The 20,039-nt window shown below is 32.1% G+C and overlaps 4 protein-coding genes across 9 annotated transcripts; all 4 read left to right on the top strand.

Annotated features, from left to right (window-relative positions):
- Positions 1-1,839: 1,839 nt before the first annotated feature.
- Positions 1,840-5,860, top strand: LOC107941045 (nucleolar protein 56). Its single transcript, XM_016874557.2, has 8 exons — positions 1,840-2,252; positions 3,006-3,220; positions 3,304-3,461; positions 3,556-3,743; positions 3,821-4,073; positions 4,277-4,425; positions 4,502-4,636; positions 5,212-5,860. The coding sequence occupies exons 1-8, from the start codon at positions 2,048-2,050 to the stop codon at positions 5,508-5,510; spliced, it is 1,602 nt and encodes a 533-aa protein (XP_016730046.1). The 5' UTR covers positions 1,840-2,047; the 3' UTR covers positions 5,511-5,860.
- Positions 5,861-7,944: 2,084 nt separating this feature from the next.
- On the top strand, positions 7,945-11,607 carry LOC107941046 (adenylate kinase 4). The gene is made up of 6 exons (XM_041117407.1): positions 7,945-8,249; positions 10,251-10,396; positions 10,482-10,601; positions 10,693-10,860; positions 11,064-11,153; positions 11,290-11,607. Exons 1-6 carry the CDS (start codon positions 8,135-8,137, stop codon positions 11,386-11,388), a joined length of 738 nt encoding a protein of 245 aa, XP_040973341.1. The 5' UTR covers positions 7,945-8,134; the 3' UTR covers positions 11,389-11,607.
- Positions 11,608-13,797: 2,190 nt separating this feature from the next.
- LOC107941036 (O-fucosyltransferase 37) lies at positions 13,798-16,782 on the top strand. Of its 2 annotated transcripts, none has more exons than XM_041117408.1 (5): positions 13,798-14,643; positions 14,771-14,939; positions 15,019-15,108; positions 15,312-15,610; positions 16,197-16,782. In XM_041117408.1, the coding sequence occupies exons 1-5, from the start codon at positions 13,916-13,918 to the stop codon at positions 16,681-16,683; spliced, it is 1,773 nt and encodes a 590-aa protein (XP_040973342.1). In that variant the 5' UTR covers positions 13,798-13,915; the 3' UTR covers positions 16,684-16,782. The 2 variants fall into 2 exon arrangements, with proteins under 2 accessions (XP_040973342.1, XP_016730036.2); XM_016874547.2 differs by having other exon boundaries at positions 13,799-14,643; positions 15,327-15,610.
- Positions 16,783-17,404: 622 nt separating this feature from the next.
- Positions 17,405-19,745, top strand: LOC107917428 (origin of replication complex subunit 6). Of its 5 annotated transcripts, none has more exons than XM_041117410.1 (8): positions 17,405-17,680; positions 17,856-17,884; positions 18,068-18,148; positions 18,380-18,491; positions 18,573-18,635; positions 18,740-18,827; positions 18,986-19,056; positions 19,331-19,745. In XM_041117410.1, the coding sequence occupies exons 1-8, from the start codon at positions 17,651-17,653 to the stop codon at positions 19,358-19,360; spliced, it is 504 nt and encodes a 167-aa protein (XP_040973344.1). In that variant the 5' UTR covers positions 17,405-17,650; the 3' UTR covers positions 19,361-19,745. The 5 variants fall into 5 exon arrangements, with proteins under 5 accessions (XP_040973344.1, XP_040973345.1, XP_040973346.1 ...); XM_041117411.1 differs by having other exon boundaries at positions 19,334-19,745; XM_041117412.1 differs by having other exon boundaries at positions 19,504-19,745.
- Positions 19,746-20,039: the final 294 nt, after the last annotated feature.

Here is a 20,039-nt window from a genome sequence, read left to right on the forward strand (position 1 = left end):
ACACCGGTACCAATATGTACCAGTACTAGAACAAAAATGGTATGTCTATTGATATAATACTAACTATCTTGGTTTGGAGTATATATTATATATTTTGATATCAATATTTTAATATTTTTAATATAAATTTTAAATATGAATATTTTAAAAAATATGATGAATTGAAACAAAAATAATAATAATATTATCTAAGAGTTGGAGCAATGCTTTCAAAGCTAAACTAAAATGTTGCTCATAGGTGTAGTGTAAACCTGCTCATGAGTTGAGCTATTCGTTCAGATTTGAAGGCTCGCTTGAAAAATGGTAAAGTTTAAACAAAAATACGATGCCCACTTAAATGGGCTTGCATAAAATTTAATGCACGTTTTCTATACGGGTTGGGTCTTGGGCAAGTTTTTTTTTTGCTTAAACTCGACTCAATCTAGCCCGAATATATTATGTTTTATAACATTATATTAATTATATATGTTAAATAATAATTATATGTGCTTATAATTATATTAAATCACTAACTCAATAACAATTAAATTTATTACCCAAAACCTAAAAGAAAATTTACTCAACTAAATAACTTAACCTAAAATACAAAGTTTTAAAAATTATATTTAATACAATAAACCATTTATTATATTTATTTATGTTTTTAATATAATAAAACATTTATTATATTTATGATAGTATTTTTTAATATAAATATTTTTAAGTACTAGAAAACATTTATTTTAATGTTTTTCAGTGTATTATATTTTTAAAAAAATGTTTTTAAATAAAAATTAATCTAAAAATAAAATATGAGAGGGCCGAGCCAGACCCGAGTTTGCCCTTTTTAAATTGGATTGAGTTTAGATAAAAAAATAAACTCATTTTTCAAATCAAACTTGAATTTGAAAATTTAACCTAAATATACCTTGCATGGGCATGATGCTCAACACTTCTATTGCGGTGACTTTTAAGGTTTGGGATGTGAAATTACCATTTAACTCTTAACCGAGAAATTGCAAAATTAAGATTGTTTAATGAGTTACAAAAAGATCTTTTTAATTGATGATGTGTGAGATGTACAATCTGATTAATTTCTTCTACCTCGTGACAACGTGTGATATTTTGCTATTTATTTTTGTACTTTAATTTGGTCATTTTTAATTTTTGTATTTTCAAATTTTAAAATTTCAGTTTTCATTAAAAGATAACTATTAAATTCATTAGGTTAAGTTCTGTTATTTTCAAATTTTTCCATGGCAAACATATGTGTAATGTGCCTTATCAACATGTTATTTTTTAATATTACTTACTAAAAATCTAGTTAACCGATTAACGATTGTCGTTTGTATCAAAATTGAAATTTCAAAATTCAGAAACTATAAAAACTTAGAATGATCTAGTTGAAGAATATAATCTAAATCTACAACTGTTGTCATAATATAGAACTAGTAATTGAGTTTAATCAAACGGATTTAACTGTTATTATTTCAGTCAAGACTTAAATTTAAAAAATATATGAACTAAAATTCTAAAATGTACATTAACTAAATCCATAACTTTTATAAAGTACATAGACTATTAGCAAAATTTAACCAAAGATTAAGAAACGGTGTGGTACAATTTTAAAGTATCATATTATCATAATCACCAAATTTTAAAAAATTATCAAATTTAAGCAGTAATGTAAAAAAAAAAATTTTCTCAGTTCAGATACTTGACTTACCTTAGAGATGGTGTCTTCTCTCAAAAACTTTTGCAAACAAAAGTGAAACCCAAATCAAAACCCATAGCCCAAAAACAAACCCCAGAGTTTGGAGGAACAGTCTAATTAACAACTCAATTGAATAATAAATTTAAAAAAACATGTATTATGTACAAGAATTGTAGGCAAACAATATAAAATGCATGGAAGCCCTTAAACCCTAACTTATTATCTCATTCACTCATTTCCTAAACCCTCAGAAACCGCTGAAAAACTCGAACCCCACCCGAAGACACTGCCCATTTATCGGTTAATTTGAAGCTAAAAAGAGGTGGGATTTTTTTTCTTCGAGCCTTTGATTCAATGGCTCTTTATTTATTGTACGAATCATCTTCTGGGTATGCGCTATTCCAAGCTCAAGGGCTCGATGAAATCGGTCAAAACACAGAGGCTGTTAGGAACTCGGTTGCTGATCTGAACCGGTTCGGTAAGGTGGTTCAACTCACTGCTTTTCAGCCTTTTGAATCCGCCATTGATGGTCTCAACCAATGCAACTCTGTTTCTGAAGGTATTAAAAATGATTTCACATTTGTTTTATTTTTCAAGCTTTTGGTTTTATTTTTTTTTTATTTTTTTTGCACTTAAAAGTAAATGTTGTTTATGCTATTTGGCTTTTCTACATGTGTTTTTCAGCATTGGTTTTTGCTAGCAATAGAGTCCGGTGTGTTCCGGTGTACCGTTTCGGGTTCATTGATATATATATTTATAGTCTAATTTTTAATTTATATATATACATGCTAATATATCTTAACTAGATATACTTAAATGTAAGTTTTAAAATTATTAATTAGGTTCAATAACTTATTTAATAACTATTAATTTTAAATGTAATTATGTAAAAATTAAAATGGTTAAGAAAAAATAATTTAGAAGTTGTTAAAAATATTGAAATTTTGTATTAATTGGTACAGGCCTGTATTGACCAAAACAGGCTGAAACACACTGAAATTTTGACTGAAACGAACATAAACTGCTTGTTACTGGTTTAGGGCTGGAATGGTATATACTGTTATGGTACTGACTACCATGGTTTGTATAGCTTTAGAACTTTTTTTGCATGTAAGTTGCTATATTTACTTGTTGCCTTGATTTGGATTTGCTTGAAATAAAGGATTCTGCGATGTTTGTATGGATAGTTAGGTGATTTAGCCTTTCAAAAAGACTAGCTAAAGGAAGTTACAAAGATATTGATTTGCCATTTCATATGAGGTTGCTTGCCTTTTAAGTTAACCATTGGTTTTATGTCCGGTTTTGATCGCAGGGCTAATGACCGATGAGTTAAGGAGTTTTCTTGAGCTTAATCTCCCTAAAGTTAAGGAAGGCAAGAAATCCAAGTTTAGTCTTGGAGTTGCAGAGCCTAAGCTTGGTTCTCACATCTCCGAAACAATGAAAATTACATGCCAAAGTGGAGAGTTTGTGCTTGAGCTTCTTCGTGGTGTGCGGTTGCATTTCGATAAGTTTATCAAGGACCTAAAGGTTTGCATATTTTCTTTATGTTTTGCCTTTATTTTCTTTATCAAGAAAACAGCTACAAGTGTGTGTTTCTTAAAACTTTGTAGCCTGGGGACTTAGAAAAAGCTCAGCTCGGTCTGGCGCACAGTTACAGCCGAGCAAAAGTTAAGTTCAATGTCAATCGAGTGGACAATATGGTTATTCAAGCGATTTTCCTTCTCGATACTCTTGATAAGGATATCAATTCCTTTTCCATGAGAGTGAGGTTTGTTGTTAATTTACCCTCGAAACAAGCACCATAACTAGTATACGCATGGATTTTACGTTATGGATATCCTTTGATTGATTACTTTCTGCAGGGAATGGTACTCTTGGCATTTCCCCGAGTTGGTAAAGATTGTCAACGACAATTATCTTTATGCTAGAGTTGCAAAGCTTATAGAGGATAAGTCAAAGTTGTCTGAAGAACACATACCTGCCTTAACCGAAATACTTGGGGACGAGGACAAAGCAAAAGAAACCGTCGAAGCTGGCAAAGCATCAATGGGTAGATCTCTTGTATTTATACCACAATTTAACCTTTTTTTCTCGTACCCCCAATTATTGGTGTTTTTTCTTTTGCAGGGCAGGATTTGACCCCGGTTGATTTGATCAATGTTCAGCTATTTGCTCAGAGAGTAATGGATCTTGCTGAGTATCGAAAGAATCTTTATGATTACTTAGTGACTAAGATGAACGACATTGCACCAAATTTGGCATCGTTGATTGGGGAAGTTGTTGGGGCTCGGTTGATCTCTCATGCTGGTAGTCTCACAAATTTGGCCAAATGTCCCTCTTCCACTCTTCAGATTCTTGGTGCTGAGAAGGCCCTTTTCAGGTATTTTACTTCTCACCTTATGTTCTTATGACATGGTGGAGTTGTAAAACGTATGGAGAAATAGAAGTTCTTGCTAAAATTGAGGCCCTCAAGATCTTGAGTACTAATCCGAGTGGTTTTTTTTTTTTAATTAATTTCAACATATTTTGAAACTTACTTTTAAGGCATTGATTTCACTCATTGCTGTCTGCTGCTTGCTTCAGGGCACTGAAAACACGAGGGAACACACCTAAGTATGGTCTAATTTTCCATTCATCTTTCATTGGTCGAGCATCTGCTAAAAACAAGGGCCGAATGGCACGCTATCTTGCAAATAAGTGTTCCATTGCATCTCGCATAGATTGTTTTGCGGGTAATCATCATTGTTCTTGCCTCCTACACTCTTTAAGTTCTCCCCATAAGTCTATCAATTCTTTTTTTGTTTGCAGAGCGAGGCACCACTGTTTTTGGGGAGAAACTGCGGGAACAAGTGGAGGAACGACTCGAGTTCTATGACAAGGGTGTTGCACCTCGAAAAAACATTGATGTGATGAAGTCCGCAATTGAAACTACTCAAAACAAAGGTACAAGGAGCTGCGGACCCTTTTCATTTTGTATGATTTCAAAAATATGTTGTCGCATTTTAAAATGTTTGGAAATGCATTACCTTGCTCTTGAGGACTTGCAAATTTGATATATCAGTTGAGCTCAGCTTCTAATGAAATTGCCAGATTGTTTTAAGGGTAAACTATATTAGTAGTCACCCAACTATATATTTTTTTTCCTTTTTGGTCATCCAACTATGACAAGTTACAAAATGATCACCCAACTATTAGTAAATTTCTTATTTTGGCCACCCAACTATAAAAAATTACAAAATAATCATCCAACTATGCAATTTTGTCTTTTTTGGTTATCAGTTGGCTAAAGTCAAAATGGAAATACCCAAAAATCCAAGATAGTTGGGTGACAAAAAAGAGAATTGAATAGTTGATTGATTATTTTGTAACATTTCATATTTGGTGGCTAAAAAAAAAAAAACATAGTTGGGTGTGACTACTTATATAGTTTACCCTTATTTTGATGTAGTTAGTCAATCAGCTTTGGCAAGTTTGATTTCTGTTTAAAGTTTTTGTCTATTACAATGTTTTTAATACAGATGTGGAAATGGAAGAAGCACAACCAGTCGAAGCTTCGGCAAAGAAAAGCAAGAAGAAGAAATCGAAATCTGAAGATGCCCCAGCCGAGGCTGCAAATGGAGATGCTTTGGAGGATGCTAAATCAGGAAAGAAAAAAGATAAAAGAAAGAAGGAGCAGGGTCACGGAGCTGAGGAAATGAACGGCATTAACGGGGATGTCGCTGAACAAGATGGAACGGCCAAGAAGAAGAAAAAAAAGAGCAAAGATGAAGTAGCTGCTGCAAGTGAAACTAAAAAGAAAAGGAAGTCCAAGGAGTGAATTCATCACTATTATGCTCAATTTTGTGTAATGGCATATTAATAATTAATTTTTAAGTATTGTTGTAGGAATGTTGTCTAGATAACTTGGTCACTAGAACAAATATTTAGGTGCCCGGAAATTTTGGCATTTGTAGGTGAAAATATTGGATCCGGATGTGAAAATGTCGAATCCGGATATGGACGGATGAAAAGGGAAAAGAACATGGTAGTTAGTACCGTTTCGACCTTCAACTGATATTCGGGGTTTGGAAGGATATCTGTGTTTCGGTTATTTCGGTTAATCTTTTAAAAAGAATGTAGCTTATGCATAACTTGTAAAATGATAATTGATGCCAATTTTGTTCTTAATGTGCGTAAATGTTATGTGATGATGTGGGAGTTGAGTTATTTGGTTATGCTCTGTTGAATATTGTTGATGTATACACACTTATAATTTAGCAATTGTATATTATATTGTTAAAAAATAGTTGAGCATTACTTGAGTTATGAGAAAAGTTCAGTGTGTGGATTTGTTGCAGATCACAGCTAATCTGAGAATGGATAGTGGGATCAAGCAGCATCAGTCTTCAAAGTTTCGTCGATTTTTCATTTTTTTAAAAACTTTTACTTGTTTTTAACTTCTGAAAAGTTTTTACTTGAGTAGTTGATTTTTGGAATGGCTCATTCTCAAGTGTGTATATATATATATAAAACATATGGTATGTTGATGTGACTTGTTAGGAGTAATTAAGTGTCATGTGTGGTGACGAGTTACCTTGCCTAGAGGTTATACATGTCTTAGATACTCTTCAGAGAATTATGGTCGAACAAGTGATACTATGTAAGTCGCCAAGTTAGTAGGTTGTCAGGTTTACAGTGCTTACGTGTCAGGCGTTTTATATTGCTATATAACGTGTATTTTCTATTACTAAGGTGATCAAATTTTGAATTATGTGGTGTATAATTCTTAATTTGCATGTTTTGTTTGTACAATTTAATATATCTAGATTTATGGGTTTGTACAATTTCTAAAGTTATGATAAAAAATTATATTATTTATAAGGAGGACTATGAAGTTATTAGAATTTGCATGTTTTGTTTGTACAATTTCATATATCTAGATTTATGGGTTTGTACAATTTCTAAAGTTATGATAAAAAATTATATTATTTATAAGGAGGACTATGAAGTTATTAGAATTATTATAAAACCTTATTTAAAAAGGTTTTATATTATAAATTTTATATTAATTTTTTATTTAATTTACGTATTATAAAAATGAATATAAATTAAAGTTTTTATTCAAATTAAGTTTATATAAGTTTTTATAATTAAATCTACGAACTATTTGGATCGTGAGCTCAAATATTTTAAGGTTGATGTTAATTATGTAAATAGAAAATATTTTTTTGTACCATATCGTGAGATATGATATTGTTTGAGAAAATGATGCCAAATGCAAACATAAGAGACAGCTTGTGAACTTTTTAATTTGAAATATTCAAGGTTCTGAAATGTGATTGAAAAGACATTTGATGTTCTAAAAATAATATTCCTTACATTAACATCACCTAGCATGAAAAAACAATGTTATATTGTACTAGCATGTAACAATGAGTATTCGACTGAATTGAGTGAATACATTTCGAGTTAATTGAGTCATATTTTATCATCCTAACTAGAATTGAAATTTTTCGAATCGAGTCGAGTGAAATGAAATTCGAGTCAAGTCGAATTGAGTAAAATTATTCGAGTTAAATTAAAAAAATCAAATATGTCAAATTAAAATCTTGGTACAGTATAAATAATTCTATGTTATAACACATAAAGTCCAAACCATATATATTTTAAAACATTTTCAAAGCAAAAATAAAAAACCATTAATATTATAAACTTAAATAATTAATTAACTTATTTAGGTCTCAAATTTATTATTTTAGAAAATTTTTAAATTTATAATTTTTTAAAAATATAATTGTTGAAATTTTTATAAATATTTTTTTTGATTTTTTAAAATTAAATCAAGTTTTGCTCGCTCTTATTAGCATGTTGTACATTTCATAAGTTGGTGGAATTGAAATGATCAATACTTCAAAGAATACATTCATGAAGTAAATCTTAATAATCCTAATTATGTAAATTTAAATTTAGATGATGAACTCGATCAAGAACCAACAAATGATTATAAATAGCATATGTTAAATATTGAACATAAATATACTAACAAATATGTAGTAAAACACTTATATAAAACCATCTATTATGTTTATTTTTCTTGTTATTTTTATTAATAAATATATTACTACCTATTTTTTAGATTAACATAATAAATACAATGATTTAATTTTAATTTTGTCATTTACTTAAATTATTTTTATCATATTAATAGTTTTTTATAATAATTAATTTTGAAAAAATATAAATTATGTTACTTTGTTTATTACAATTTATATTTTCATCCAATTACTCTTTCTAATTTCCAAGCTTTACCCAAAAAAAAAAACCTATCTTTAAATCTTCCATTGATATTCCCGTTTGTTTTCTCCCACTGTTTTCTCTTTTTCCTTTAAACCCCCAAACCATTTTAAAACCAAAAAGCCATTAGAACAAAACCCAATACTAAATCGAAAAAGAGATTGAAAAATGGCGAGCAGCAGTTCAGTGAACTTAGAGGATGTACCCTCCGAATCACTCATGACTGAGCTTCTCCGCCGTATGAAATGCGCCACCAAACCCGAGAAGCGCCTTATCCTTATTGGTTTGTCTTTTTTTTTATGCCCCTTTTATTTATGTACTTATTTGATCGGTTTGAAGTTCGCATTGTGTTGGATAAATTGCAAAATTTTGGGTTTTTATTTTTATTTTTTGAGAACTACAATGGAATTTATCAGATCCGGTAATGCTTGTTGTAGCTGGTTTGTGTCAAGTTTTTTTTTTATTTGTTTACAGTGAACCGTGAAAATGTATGAGTTTTCAAACCTCAAAAATTCAGATGAATATTGTTGAGGGGAGGTTGCTTTCGGGCCGGCCTCGGATCCTCAACGGTGGAGGTATTATTCACAGGTTGTTTATGGTTGGTTCCAGACTCAGGTTTTTATGTTCCTACTCCGAGGAGAACCTTTTTGGGCTTTTCTTGGAGTAGAGAGACAAAAAGCCGGTTTAAAACCGAGCATACACTTCGGAAACAATACCTCCACCGTCGAGGGTTCGAGATAGGCCCAACGACCTCCCCTCAACAAAGATTATTTACTTTTCATACGATTTAAATGAATATATCAATATGGAATGGCAAAGTTTGAGTTAATTGTCAGTGTTAGGAATTTCGTTTGTTTATATATATTTTCAGAAACTTTAGTTTCTTAGCTATAGAAAGTGTTAACGAATTCTTATTTATTAACGTTTATAGGGAAAAAATGAGTCTTTAGTAAAGTTCTAAAGCAATGAAAAGTGGGTTGAGTGAATTGCCAATGTTGGGATTTTTATTCTTGAGAAAAATTTAGTTTCTTAGCTTCAGAAAAGGTAAAAGTATCACGGAGGCCCTATACTAAGAGTCAGATTACATTTTGTTCACCTTTTACTCAAAAAATGGGTAAATTAGTCTTTATATGTTAGATTAAAGAGTAAATTGATTATTTTTGTTAAAAATTTCATTCATTTTTACTGTTAAAAGCTGGTGTAGCTGACATAATAAGCAAATAATTACATGTGATTTGTCATGTGTACCTCATCCTGACGTACAAGGATAAATTTTTAACAGTAAAAATGATAGAATTTTTAATAGAAAGACCAATTTGCTTCTTAATCTAACGAACAATGACTAATTTGCCTATTTTTTTAATAGAGGGGCACAATGCAATTTGACTTCTAATATAAGAGCTTTCAATGTACGTTTGCCCTTTAAAAATTGTTAATAAAATACTCATTATTTACATTTAAAAGAAAAAAAATGGGTCTTTTTTTAGCAAACTCTAAAGCAATGAACAGTGAGTTGAATGTATTGACAATGATGGGTTCTTTTTTCCTAAAACAATTAGTTTCTTAGCTTTATGATGTGTAAACATTAACAAATGTTCAGAGAAAAAATGGGTCTATTTTTAGCAAACTCTAAAGCAATACCATTACGTTGTGAAGGCCATAGATTTATTTTTTTATGTTTCATCTTTGTATGGTTGTTTCAACTCGCAACAAAGCCTAGCCCACATTTTCTTTTTAACAATGAAATGAATTTTTGATGCCAATTATGAACTTGTATTATTGTATTTTCCTTATATCATGCTGAAGAACTAATAGATTTTGGAATACTAACCATTAATCTATGTTTGCTCATACTTTTTAATTTTTTGAAGTGACCCTTATTTGATGCCAGTGTATAATATATATCTAGATATCATTTTGGGGATATTGCCTTCGAAATAAATGAAATAACCTTAAAACAATGAACATATCTGTGTCGGAAACATTCCCTTATTCTACACTAACACCCAAGTCCCGTAATCGCTGCAGCAATGTCTCTTCCAGATTACATCTCTTGGTCGCACAGGTTTTGGAATTTATTTTTTTGTTTTCTGCCTTAGCTTGACCTCAAATCAGATTGGAACTTGGGTTGCTTGAAAGCGAATAGAATGATACTAAAGTTTGGTATTTATGTCTCTTTTTTACCCAAGTCTATACAGAAAGTGCATGCTTCGTAGCATTCCTGAAAATGCATTGCATTCAATTATCATTCTTTACAGATACCGGGAAATCTTATGATTGGCAGGTCCACCCGGTTCGGGGAAAGGTACTCAATCACCAATGATTAAGGATGAGTACTGCTTGTGTCACTTGGCCACCGGTGATATGCTACGAGCTGCTGTTGCTGCTAAGACACCACTCGGTGTCAAGGCCAAGGAGGCCATGGATAAGGTTGAATTTATAGTAGTGTATGGGTTATTTTAATAGTTTTTGAGGTTGCTCTTGAATATTGAGTTGTTTTATGATTGTTTCTCAGGGAGAACTTGTTTCCGATGAGCTAGTTGTCGGCATTATTGACGAGGCGATGAAGAAACCTTCGTGTCAGAAGGGTTTCATTCTTGATGGATTTCCGAGGACTGTAGGCCAAGCACAGATGGTATTGCCTTCTTTAGAATCTTTATGCTCGAGTTTTTAAAAATATTTACGCTCATACTTCCAATTATGGGTTCTCGATCTTCGCTTTGCAGCTCGATGAAATGCTTGAAAAACAAGGAGTTAAAATTGATAAGGTGCTTGATTTTGCAATCGATGATTCAATCTTGGAAGAGAGGATTACTGGTCGATGGATCCATCCTGCTAGTGGTAGGTCTTACCACACGAAATTTGCACCTCCTAAAGTTCCCGGTGTTGATGATGTAAGTCGAACATAACAACCCTCATTTTACTTTTGTTTATTACATAAGCCTGAATTTGGTTGCCAAGCATTTTGGCCTTAAATGCAAACTAGTCGGTCTGTACATCAACCCCAAAGCCTTGATATAAGCTGCGTCACTGTTTTTCAACGAACCAATTGCATTTATGTTAACAAGCTCGTTTCCTTGTTTATGTTCTCTTCAAGGTAACCGGGGAACCTTTGATTCAACGTAAAGATGATACTGCAGCTGTTCTCAAGTCGAGGCTAGATGCATTTCACAAGCAAACTGAACCGGTGTGCTTTCTGTTTTCCCTAACTATTTCTATGCACGATTGAAATGCCATCGGCATTGTTACAGACTCTGTAATATCTAATTTGAATGCTTTCCGAGTTATCATCAACGGTTTTAATGGTGTCAATTGAAATGTAGGTGATTGATTATTACTGGAAGAAGGGAATAGTTGCAAAACTTCATGCAGCGAAGTCTCCGAAAGAGGTTACGGAGGAGGTTCAAAAGGTACTTTCATGATGAACTTTTCATTAGGAATGATGTACTCATGAATATTAGTTATCTTAACTTACAAACCTTAATTTTCGGATTTTTCTACATTCGGATATTCGGATCCATTGTTATTTGTATCTCATTGATAGATCGGTCCAAATGACCAACTCATGTTGGTTTCAAGTATTGATGATGAATGATGATAATACTAAATAGCGTAGATTGACTACAAATTATTTTTGGATATTTGCTTTGCTTTGTTTGGGCTCTATTCATTTTTTTCTTGTTGCATGTACAAATACGAGTATACGATCTTTCAAATAACATCTGTGTCTAGTGATCACTCCTGGGGTTGGAATAACGCAGGTAATGGCAATTTCCGATTTGTATTTGTTGATACAAGAATGGGTTCTCACCCTGTTTAGGATAGGACTAAGAGTTGCCAAATAGATGGTCAAAGTAGTAGGGAGGAAGGAGGGAAGGAGATGTGGCTTGAGGTAGGTTGGGAGGAGAGATGTAGGTAGCCTTGTCTCATCCTTAAGCCCCGAGTCTTATATACTCATCGCCCCTATCTCGAGGTGTCATGTGTTGAGTTGTTATTGGTGGATGAAGTGCAAGTGACTTGGTAGAGTGGTGTTATGGCTCAAATGGGTTCCTTGGGCCTCGAGTCTTATATGTGCTATTCCTTGGCTTGAGGTGCAACACGTTAAGTTGCTATTGGTGGATCAGGGACAAGTGGTTTAATGTCATAGGTTTAAATAGAGTTTGATAAATTTCAAGTCATCTCAAATGAGACAATAGTAGTTATAGGTCTTGGTTGTCACGTAAGGGTCTTCTTGGGGATCTATTTGTACCGCTCATGATCTTGATGCCGGAGTGATCATAGCGAAGTGTAACAGTATTATTATATGATTAACTAAACCTTCTAGCTGACCATTTCAAGATCATTGTATATTCTTAATGAATGGAAAAGTAAACAAATTAGACAGTAACGGAATATAAATATATTGAAAGATAAAGGAGAGGTCCGTTGGGTCATCCACATGGTTGCTGATGTGAAGTTGATGATGACACATTGATTGTTTACAGCCTCAAATAATTAAATTAAAATCAGTCCAATATAATATCTTTAGTTAGGATGAGCTTTCATCATATCGGTTCTTAAATTTTTTTTGAAATTTAACTATTTTTACTTTTAATGTTTTCATTTTTTGGGGGATAAGTATTGATAGCATAGAATTGAAACTCTGGAAATTCTAAATTTTTCTTTTTTAAAAATATTTTTTTATTTTCTATCCGATTTTGCTTTCAAAAAAGTATTGTATTCGATTTTTCTATAAATATCTTATTTAAAAAATTATATTATATAAATAATAATATTTCAAAATAGTCGTATTAAAAATGTATAATACTATAATTATTTCAAAAGATTCATAATTTTCATTACCACATATATTCTAACAAAAAAGTTGATGGGACGTCGCTGATGACTCTAATATGAAAAAGAAAAGTCAGAAATGTTACAATTAAACCTTGCAATTATTCAATCATGGTGGCCAAGCTTGCATAATATAATTTAAAATTAGGGCTAATTTACAAAAATGTCATTAAAGTATTAAGCGATTTTATGTTTTGGTACTCAACTTTAAAAATTACAAAATAATTATTGAAATTTCTAAATTTTTCATTCAAGTCACTAGGTTGTTAGGTTTTTTTTTCTTCTTTTCTTTAAATTTAGCTAGATCAATCGAGACTATTAGTAATAGAGATGTATCTATTTATCACTAGAGTAAGCTACACCCAAAGTCACTAAACTATTAGTAATAGAAATGCATCTATTTATTGTTAGAGTAAGCTACACTCAAGGTCATTAAACTATTAGTAAGTTTACATTTTGGTCACTCAACTTCAAAAGATAACAAAATGGTCACAGAATTATTTAAAAGTTTTTATTTAAGTCACTAAAGTGACTAAACTATTAAGTTTTTTTTAAAAAAAAAATTCAATTAGCGAGCTCCACGAGAGGATTTGACGATCGGTATGGTAGATCAGTACCTGTCGATGAGTAAAAGAATATCCCTTAGATCTAAGTCCATCTAACAATCAGTATCAAAGGTCGAAGAAGAAAGTTGTTCATATTTTGGTTTGCAGATTCATGATGTTCAAAGCTATTTTATGAAAAAAAATTGAGCAGTAGAAAAAGAGACGGAGAGCTCTCAATTAGTGTAGGCTATGCATCTAGAGAAGATCATACAGTAACGATTTTAACAGTTCAATAATTTAAAATGGAAATTTTTGAATAACCATTTTATAATTTTTCGAAGATGAGTGATCAAAACTGAAATTTATTAATAATTTAATAAATTTTTACCAATAAAAAATTTAGCTCAATCAAGACTTGAACTACTAATAGAGTGTAATGCATCTATTTATCATTAATACAACAACTACACAAGTAGTTATGATGAAATTGTGTAATATTCAAGTATTTTTTGCCGGGAAGATTAACTGTTTCTGCTACTAAATAACTACCAATGGGTTCTTTAGATTCTTCATGTTCCTCTCTTTCATTAATATTTCTCCAAGAAACTGCAGGAAAATCTGGGAAAAAGAATCTTCAGTAATGGCAAGATCATCAGCAAGGATAATCAAGAACCCATTCATGAGTTTAACACCGAGTCCAAGATCACTAACTCAGTTATTCTCCGTTTCACCACCATTAACATCCCTTTTTTCTTCCAAGAAAACATCCCCATCCCTCTCCATTTTCATCCTTTCTTTCTTATTTTCCTTCACTTTCTTGGGAATCTCCATTTTCAGATTCTTCCCTAGCTCCCAAGATTCAATCCATTGTTCCATTATATCCCCAACAACATCCCCTATTTCATCCCATCCTTTACCATCTTCTTACTCTCAGATCATCTTAACATCTTTACTTGCCGGCATAAACTCCGACAACAAAATTCAACCCAGAATTGGCGGCACTGCAATGGTTCCATTACCAGTTCATTTGGTTTCTGGTAACTTGTCCGAAGAAGAAACTGAGTTCTGGAAACAACCAGATAGTAATGGCTACCGTCCTTGTTTGGATTCTACCATTGGGTATCGTAAAAGATCTGCAAAGATTTCCAAGGAGAAAAACAGGTTCTTGGTTGTGGTTGCTGCTGGGGGATTGAATCAACAAAAGAATCAAATCATTGATGCTGTTGTTATTGCAAGAATACTTGAAGCTGCTTTGGTTTTGCCTGTTTTGCAGGTCAACATGATATGGGAAGATGAAAGGTTTTACTATTCATTTTCGGGGTTTTCAGTCACATGCAATTTAGGCTGTTGGTTTTAATTTTCCATCTTCGTTTTTTTATCTATTATCGGGACTGATGTTTAGTGAAATCATGTTGGGGAATTGCAGTGAATTTCCAGATATATTCGATGTGGAACACTTCAAGAAGACATTAAGAGCAGATGTACGAGTTGTATCTTCGTTGCCATCGTCTCATTTGGTGGCTAAACAGACCATCGTAACTCAAATTCCTTACGGTGTTTCACCGTTTTGGATCCGTGCTAAGTTCTTCAAACAAGTATGAAAAATAATAATATAAATACGATATGAATACACGAATTATCGATTCGATTATTAATTTTATTTTTGTGTTTCAGCTGAATCAAGAAGGGGTACTTGTACTCAAAGGATTAGATTCTAAGCTCTCCAAGAATCTTCCATCTGATTTACAGAAGCTTAGGTGTAAGGTAACATGTTTATCCCACTCATATTTGGATATTTATCATCCAAGAGTAGAAATCTTCGAAAAATTAAACAGCTCGTATTTAAGTAGATTGACTCATGAAATCAGTTGAATTAAAAATTTATGTTTGGTCGAGATAACACCCTAAATTAATATTTTATATCTATTTTAAAACTTATATTCGGTATTTATAATTACTCTTTTAAGAATTTTTCTTTTCAGGTAGCATTCCATGCACTGAGATTTTCGAAGCCAATTCTTCAAGTTGGGAACCAGCTAGCAAGAAGAATGTGGATTGAAGGTCCATATATATCTCTTCATCTTCGGCTCGAGAAAGATGTGTGGGTTCGAACCGGCTGTCGTACTGGTTTAGGTCCTAAATACGACCAAATCATTACCCAAATTCAGAAAACTCAGCCTCAGTACCTCACTGGCAGAGTCAACATGAGCTATAGTCAACGTCGCCTCTCCGGCCTTTGCCCCCTAAACGCTTTTGAAATAGCAAGGTAATATAGTAAGGTTAAAATTCTGTTATTAGTCCTTATACTTTACAATAATTATAGATTAGTCTCACTAATTTGAAATGGCAAGGTAATATAGTTAGTATAGCAAATAAATTCATTTGGTTCACGATCATTAATTTATTAACTGGATTTTTAGTAACATAGGAGGAGGAAGGGGGCAGGTAGTGGCCTTGGGCACCTCAAAAAAAATTGTTCATATAGTCCCTTTAATTTTTAAAAATTACAAGTTAATATAATGATAAAATTGTACTTTAGCTCTTAAAAATAAAAAAAATTCTTATATAGTCCCTTTAGTTTTTAGGAAATCACAAGTTAGTATAACTTTTTGGCTTTACCCCTGATGAGTAATATATGGAAAAAATAAGTTGGCATAACATTACAGATATGGTAATATGTTTTATACATTATAGCGTTTGGTGAATATTGAAATATGAAAACTTGAAAAGTATCAATCCACAATTTTTGCAAAGTAGAGGACTAATAGCACAACTTCAGCAAATAATAATATCATCAGATTTTGGGTATGGAGTGCGGAGGTTGCTGAAAATAGTGATGTCTATATTTGTAGGCTTTTGAAGGCTTTAGGGGCACCACAAAGTGGTCGGTTTTACATAGCCGGAGGAGAGGCATTCGGTGGCAGCAAAGCATTGGAGCCGCTCGCGGCAGTGTTCCCAAACTTGGTCCGAAAGGAAATGTTGGCTCGTGATGGCGAACTCTCTCCGTTCCTCAACAGCTCCTCCGCTCTATCTGCCATTGATTACATTGTCTCCTTTAACAGCGACATCTTTATACCTTCCCATGGCGGAAACATGGGACGAGCCTTACAAGGACATCGTGCGTACATGGGACATAGAAAAAGCATAAGACCAAACAAAAGAACAATGCTGCCTTTCTTTGAAGATTCATCCATTTCTGATGAAGAATTCAGTAGCATTATAAGATCATTGCATAATAAATCAATGAAACCTGAACCTAGGAAGAAACAAAGAGACAACGATGTGATTGCTTATCCAGTGCCTGAATGTATGTGTCGACATGGTTCTGGTATTTTTTGAAACAAAACACACTCATATTTGTACATATAATAGGTTTTGATTTTGAAGTAAACATTTGTACATTGACTTTTGTTCATTTTATATCAACTTTTTCGGATATCTTTGGATTGAATTAAGAATCGAATATCTAATCGATTTAACCTTTGTTTCGGCCGCTCGAATCTCCGGTTTGGAGATCTTAAGTGATAATGGTTGAAGCTCTAGCCTAGGTTTTTTTTCCGTTGCATTATGATGGTTGATTGTATAACCGTTAAACAATTGTTTATACACCTGAATTTATTTATAATTTTTTTATAGATCAAAATATAAGTTTATTATGTATTAATTTATAATTAAATAATGTTTAAAGAGACTAATTAGAATTCTTTTTATTTTTAGGGGGTTAAAGTGTAATTTTACTATATATTAATTTATAATTCCTTTATTTATAAGAGAATTGAATTGAAAAAGAATTCATTTTAAGTGATCAAAGTACAATTTTACTATATATTAATTTATAATTTTTTTATTTATAAGAAAACTAAATTGAAAACTTTTCATTTTTCATTAAGTCTACTATTTAGTATTTACTCAAACCCAATCCAACAACATAAAACCCAATCTAATATATTTAAACCCAAGTGGCCAGCTCAACCAAACCCAATTACGTAACTTAATTACCCAACTCAATACAAATAATTTAATAAATAAAAATAAAAATCTAAAAGTAAAAATCAAGTAAAACTAAAACACCCACAGCATTAACCGAAATAGCCTTACCTGCCCTCCTCAGATTCTTCTCTGCATACTCTTATTAGATATCGCTGTGTCCTTGAAACTAGACTCTTTAACTCTTTTTTTTTTTTGGTAGAAATGGATAAACCATCGGAATAATAACTTTTTGATCTATGGATTGGGCTATATCTCGGTGTCATGGTGATTGCCATGAGGTCTGAGTATTATGGTGACTTATTTTCTCTAGTCTTTGATGGTTTCGTCTATCGAGTTCTCATATAAGGTAACTTGATTAAGGGTGTGTTTGTTTGGTTGTATTTTATTTTTCGGAAAATATTTTCCTCATTTTCCAGTGTTTGGTAGACTGAAAACCTTTTTCATTTGGAAAACATTTTCCAAATCACGCTTAAAATTCCTTACATTTTGGGAAAATGTCTTACCGTTTCAATTTCTGTAAGACATTTTCCCGTGCTTCTCCTTCATCCAGGTAAGGCCCCTTCTCTTGCTGCTGTTCAATTTCCGTTCTCTTGCTGCTGGTATTTCGTTTCCTTTCTCCCTCTCTTTCTCTCTTTCTCATGCAATCTCTCTCTCTCTTTCGCAGGCATTTTCCTCTTCTTGCTATTATTTTATACTCAAATTTTCACTAACTTGGGAAAAAATGGTGCTTCAGAACAAAGCTGGATATTAGGGAATTGGGGATTCAATTTGGATGTGTTAGGCTCATACCTTTTGTGAAGAAGGGCTTATCTCTGTAAGATCCTTTTCCATTTCATATATTATTTTTGTTTATCTGATTATGTTTCCATATCATTTATGTGTTTGGAAAAATGCCTGAATGGGTAAGTCCCAATAGATGATCTTTAATTGCTAGGATTGTTACAATCGACGACTCTTCATTTGATATTTAGATGTTATGTTATCTTATGCTTTTCCTTTACCATCCTTTGAACTGTTTGAGTGACTTAATTTATGTTTATGTCAGCTACAAGGATCGGTTTTTGGCATCACTGCCTTCTTCCAAGCAGGCCAGTGCAGACTTCACCAGGCCAGTGTTTACTGCTGTGGTATTTTACTTATGCGCTAAAAAACACAAGGTAATATGCACTTAATTCATCCTATTAAATGTTTTTATTCCTCTATTTGCCTGTTTTTGACATAAATTATCTACTTCACAGCTTAAGATTGACAAGGTTAGGTTGATTGAAGTTTGTGGCACCTCTGAATCTGAGTTTTCTTGTGTAAGTAACATGTTGTTTTATTTTACTTCCCTAAATGTAATCCTTTTATTGTTAACTTATAAATGTTTAATGCACTGAACATTTGCTTGGAACTTTCAATGCAGGTCTCCACCTCCATGAAAGATCTGTGTCATGATGTTTTTGAGATCTCAAGTGAGAAAAAAGATCCCAAGGAAGTGAAAGGAAACCGAGGTAGGTGTTCATTTGGACTTACCCTAGAATTGGCTGTATATAACCATGTGTATGTAAGCATTTGATGGTATCATTTGCAGTACAATTTTAGTACCATATATTGGCTTTCAATACTAAGGAATTTATTTTCTCTAAACTTTGTTTTGATGTGTCTGCAGAACTGCCAGACGTGTTACCTGAAAAAAGAAAATTTGATGATGGTGGTTATTTATCTGATGAAGGACCAGAGGTAACACTGCATTATCTGTAATATTAGTTTACTAAATGTCGGATGAAGTAGGATTCATTGTTTTCTATATATGAATCCTTGTGTTTTGGCTTTTGTAACAATTTCTGCAACATAATCTGTCTATTTAATTGGTTGTACTGAATAAGTGCTTGGAATAATTGTTTGAAATTATTGTTTCATGATCTGAATCAATGATGAGGCTTCTATTATATCATTCAAGAGATTAAAATCTTTAATGTCTAAGCTCTGCATGGGTTTTTCATTGGTCTTGCAGCAGCCTTTCTTGGTGATTCTAAGTCTTTGATGCTTAGTAAGGCGGCAGTTATAATTTCTAAGAGAATTTGAACCATTTGAGATTTAATCTCAGCACTAAAAGCTACCAGAAGTTTGTGATATTGCTCTTGAAAACAACATTTGTTTATTTTCTTGTGCATCAAAATATTGTAGGGCTAACCTGAACCTCTTGTAGCTTTCAAGTTACAAGCGAGCAAAGAAAATGGAGAAAGCTGGTTATGAAGAGTGGAAATCATCTGTTCTATCATCTAACAAAAAAAGCACAAAAATTTTCTCAAAGTTGAAGATATTGATACTTTTATGAGGTGTAATATTTAGTTATGCACTTGGACAATGTTGTTATTATATGGTGTACTACTAATTATGCATTTGGATAATATTATTAATTTCTAGTATTAATTGTGGTTTGGAAGCTAATTTATAATTATTCAATCCTTGTTTTTTATTTTTTAACACAATTACAAATAATTTATTTGACTTTGGTTGTTTTCAATTTATGAAGGTTAATATTGTAGCTTAATAATTGAGTATTATTATATATTTAATTTAATTTATTTATTTATAAATAAATCATTGCAATATATGTAAAAACAATTTAAAATATAAAAATTTATTAATATTTATATAAATTTATTAATATATGTAAAAATAACTTTTACGAAAAATATTTTCAGGAAATCTACCAAACA

This window comes from Gossypium hirsutum, chromosome A07 (genome assembly GCF_007990345.1).
Source record: "Gossypium hirsutum isolate 1008001.06 chromosome A07, Gossypium_hirsutum_v2.1, whole genome shotgun sequence".
In the NCBI taxonomy this organism is placed as follows: Eukaryota; Viridiplantae; Streptophyta; class Magnoliopsida; order Malvales; family Malvaceae; genus Gossypium; species Gossypium hirsutum.

Coding starts and splice junctions, on each gene's coding strand:
- LOC107941036 (XM_041117408.1), top strand. CDS start 13,916: ATGTTCCTCTCTTTCATTAATATTTCTCCAAGAAACTGCAGGAAAATC. Junction 14,940..15,018: donor GTGCTAAGTTCTTCAAACAA/GTATGAAAAATA, acceptor TTTGTGTTTCAG/CTGAATCAAGAAGGGGTACT. Junction 15,109..15,311: donor TACAGAAGCTTAGGTGTAAG/GTAACATGTTTA, acceptor TACTCTTTTAAG/AATTTTTCTTTTCAGGTAGC.
- LOC107941046 (XM_041117407.1), top strand. CDS start 8,135: ATGGCGAGCAGCAGTTCAGTGAACTTAGAGGATGTACCCTCCGAATCA. Junction 8,250..10,250: donor GAAGCGCCTTATCCTTATTG/GTTTGTCTTTTT, acceptor TATGATTGGCAG/GTCCACCCGGTTCGGGGAAA. Junction 10,602..10,692: donor CTGTAGGCCAAGCACAGATG/GTATTGCCTTCT, acceptor TTCGCTTTGCAG/CTCGATGAAATGCTTGAAAA.
- LOC107917428 (XM_041117409.1), top strand. CDS start 17,651: ATGGTTTCGTCTATCGAGTTCTCATATAAG. Junction 18,149..18,379: donor GTGAAGAAGGGCTTATCTCT/GTAAGATCCTTT, acceptor TGTTTATGTCAG/CTACAAGGATCGGTTTTTGG. Junction 18,828..18,985: donor GGAAGTGAAAGGAAACCGAG/GTAGGTGTTCAT, acceptor ATGTGTCTGCAG/AACTGCCAGACGTGTTACCT.
- LOC107941045 (XM_016874557.2), top strand. CDS start 2,048: ATGGCTCTTTATTTATTGTACGAATCATCTTCTGGGTATGCGCTATTC. Junction 3,462..3,555: donor TCCTTTTCCATGAGAGTGAG/GTTTGTTGTTAA, acceptor TACTTTCTGCAG/GGAATGGTACTCTTGGCATT. Junction 3,744..3,820: donor AGCTGGCAAAGCATCAATGG/GTAGATCTCTTG, acceptor TTTCTTTTGCAG/GGCAGGATTTGACCCCGGTT.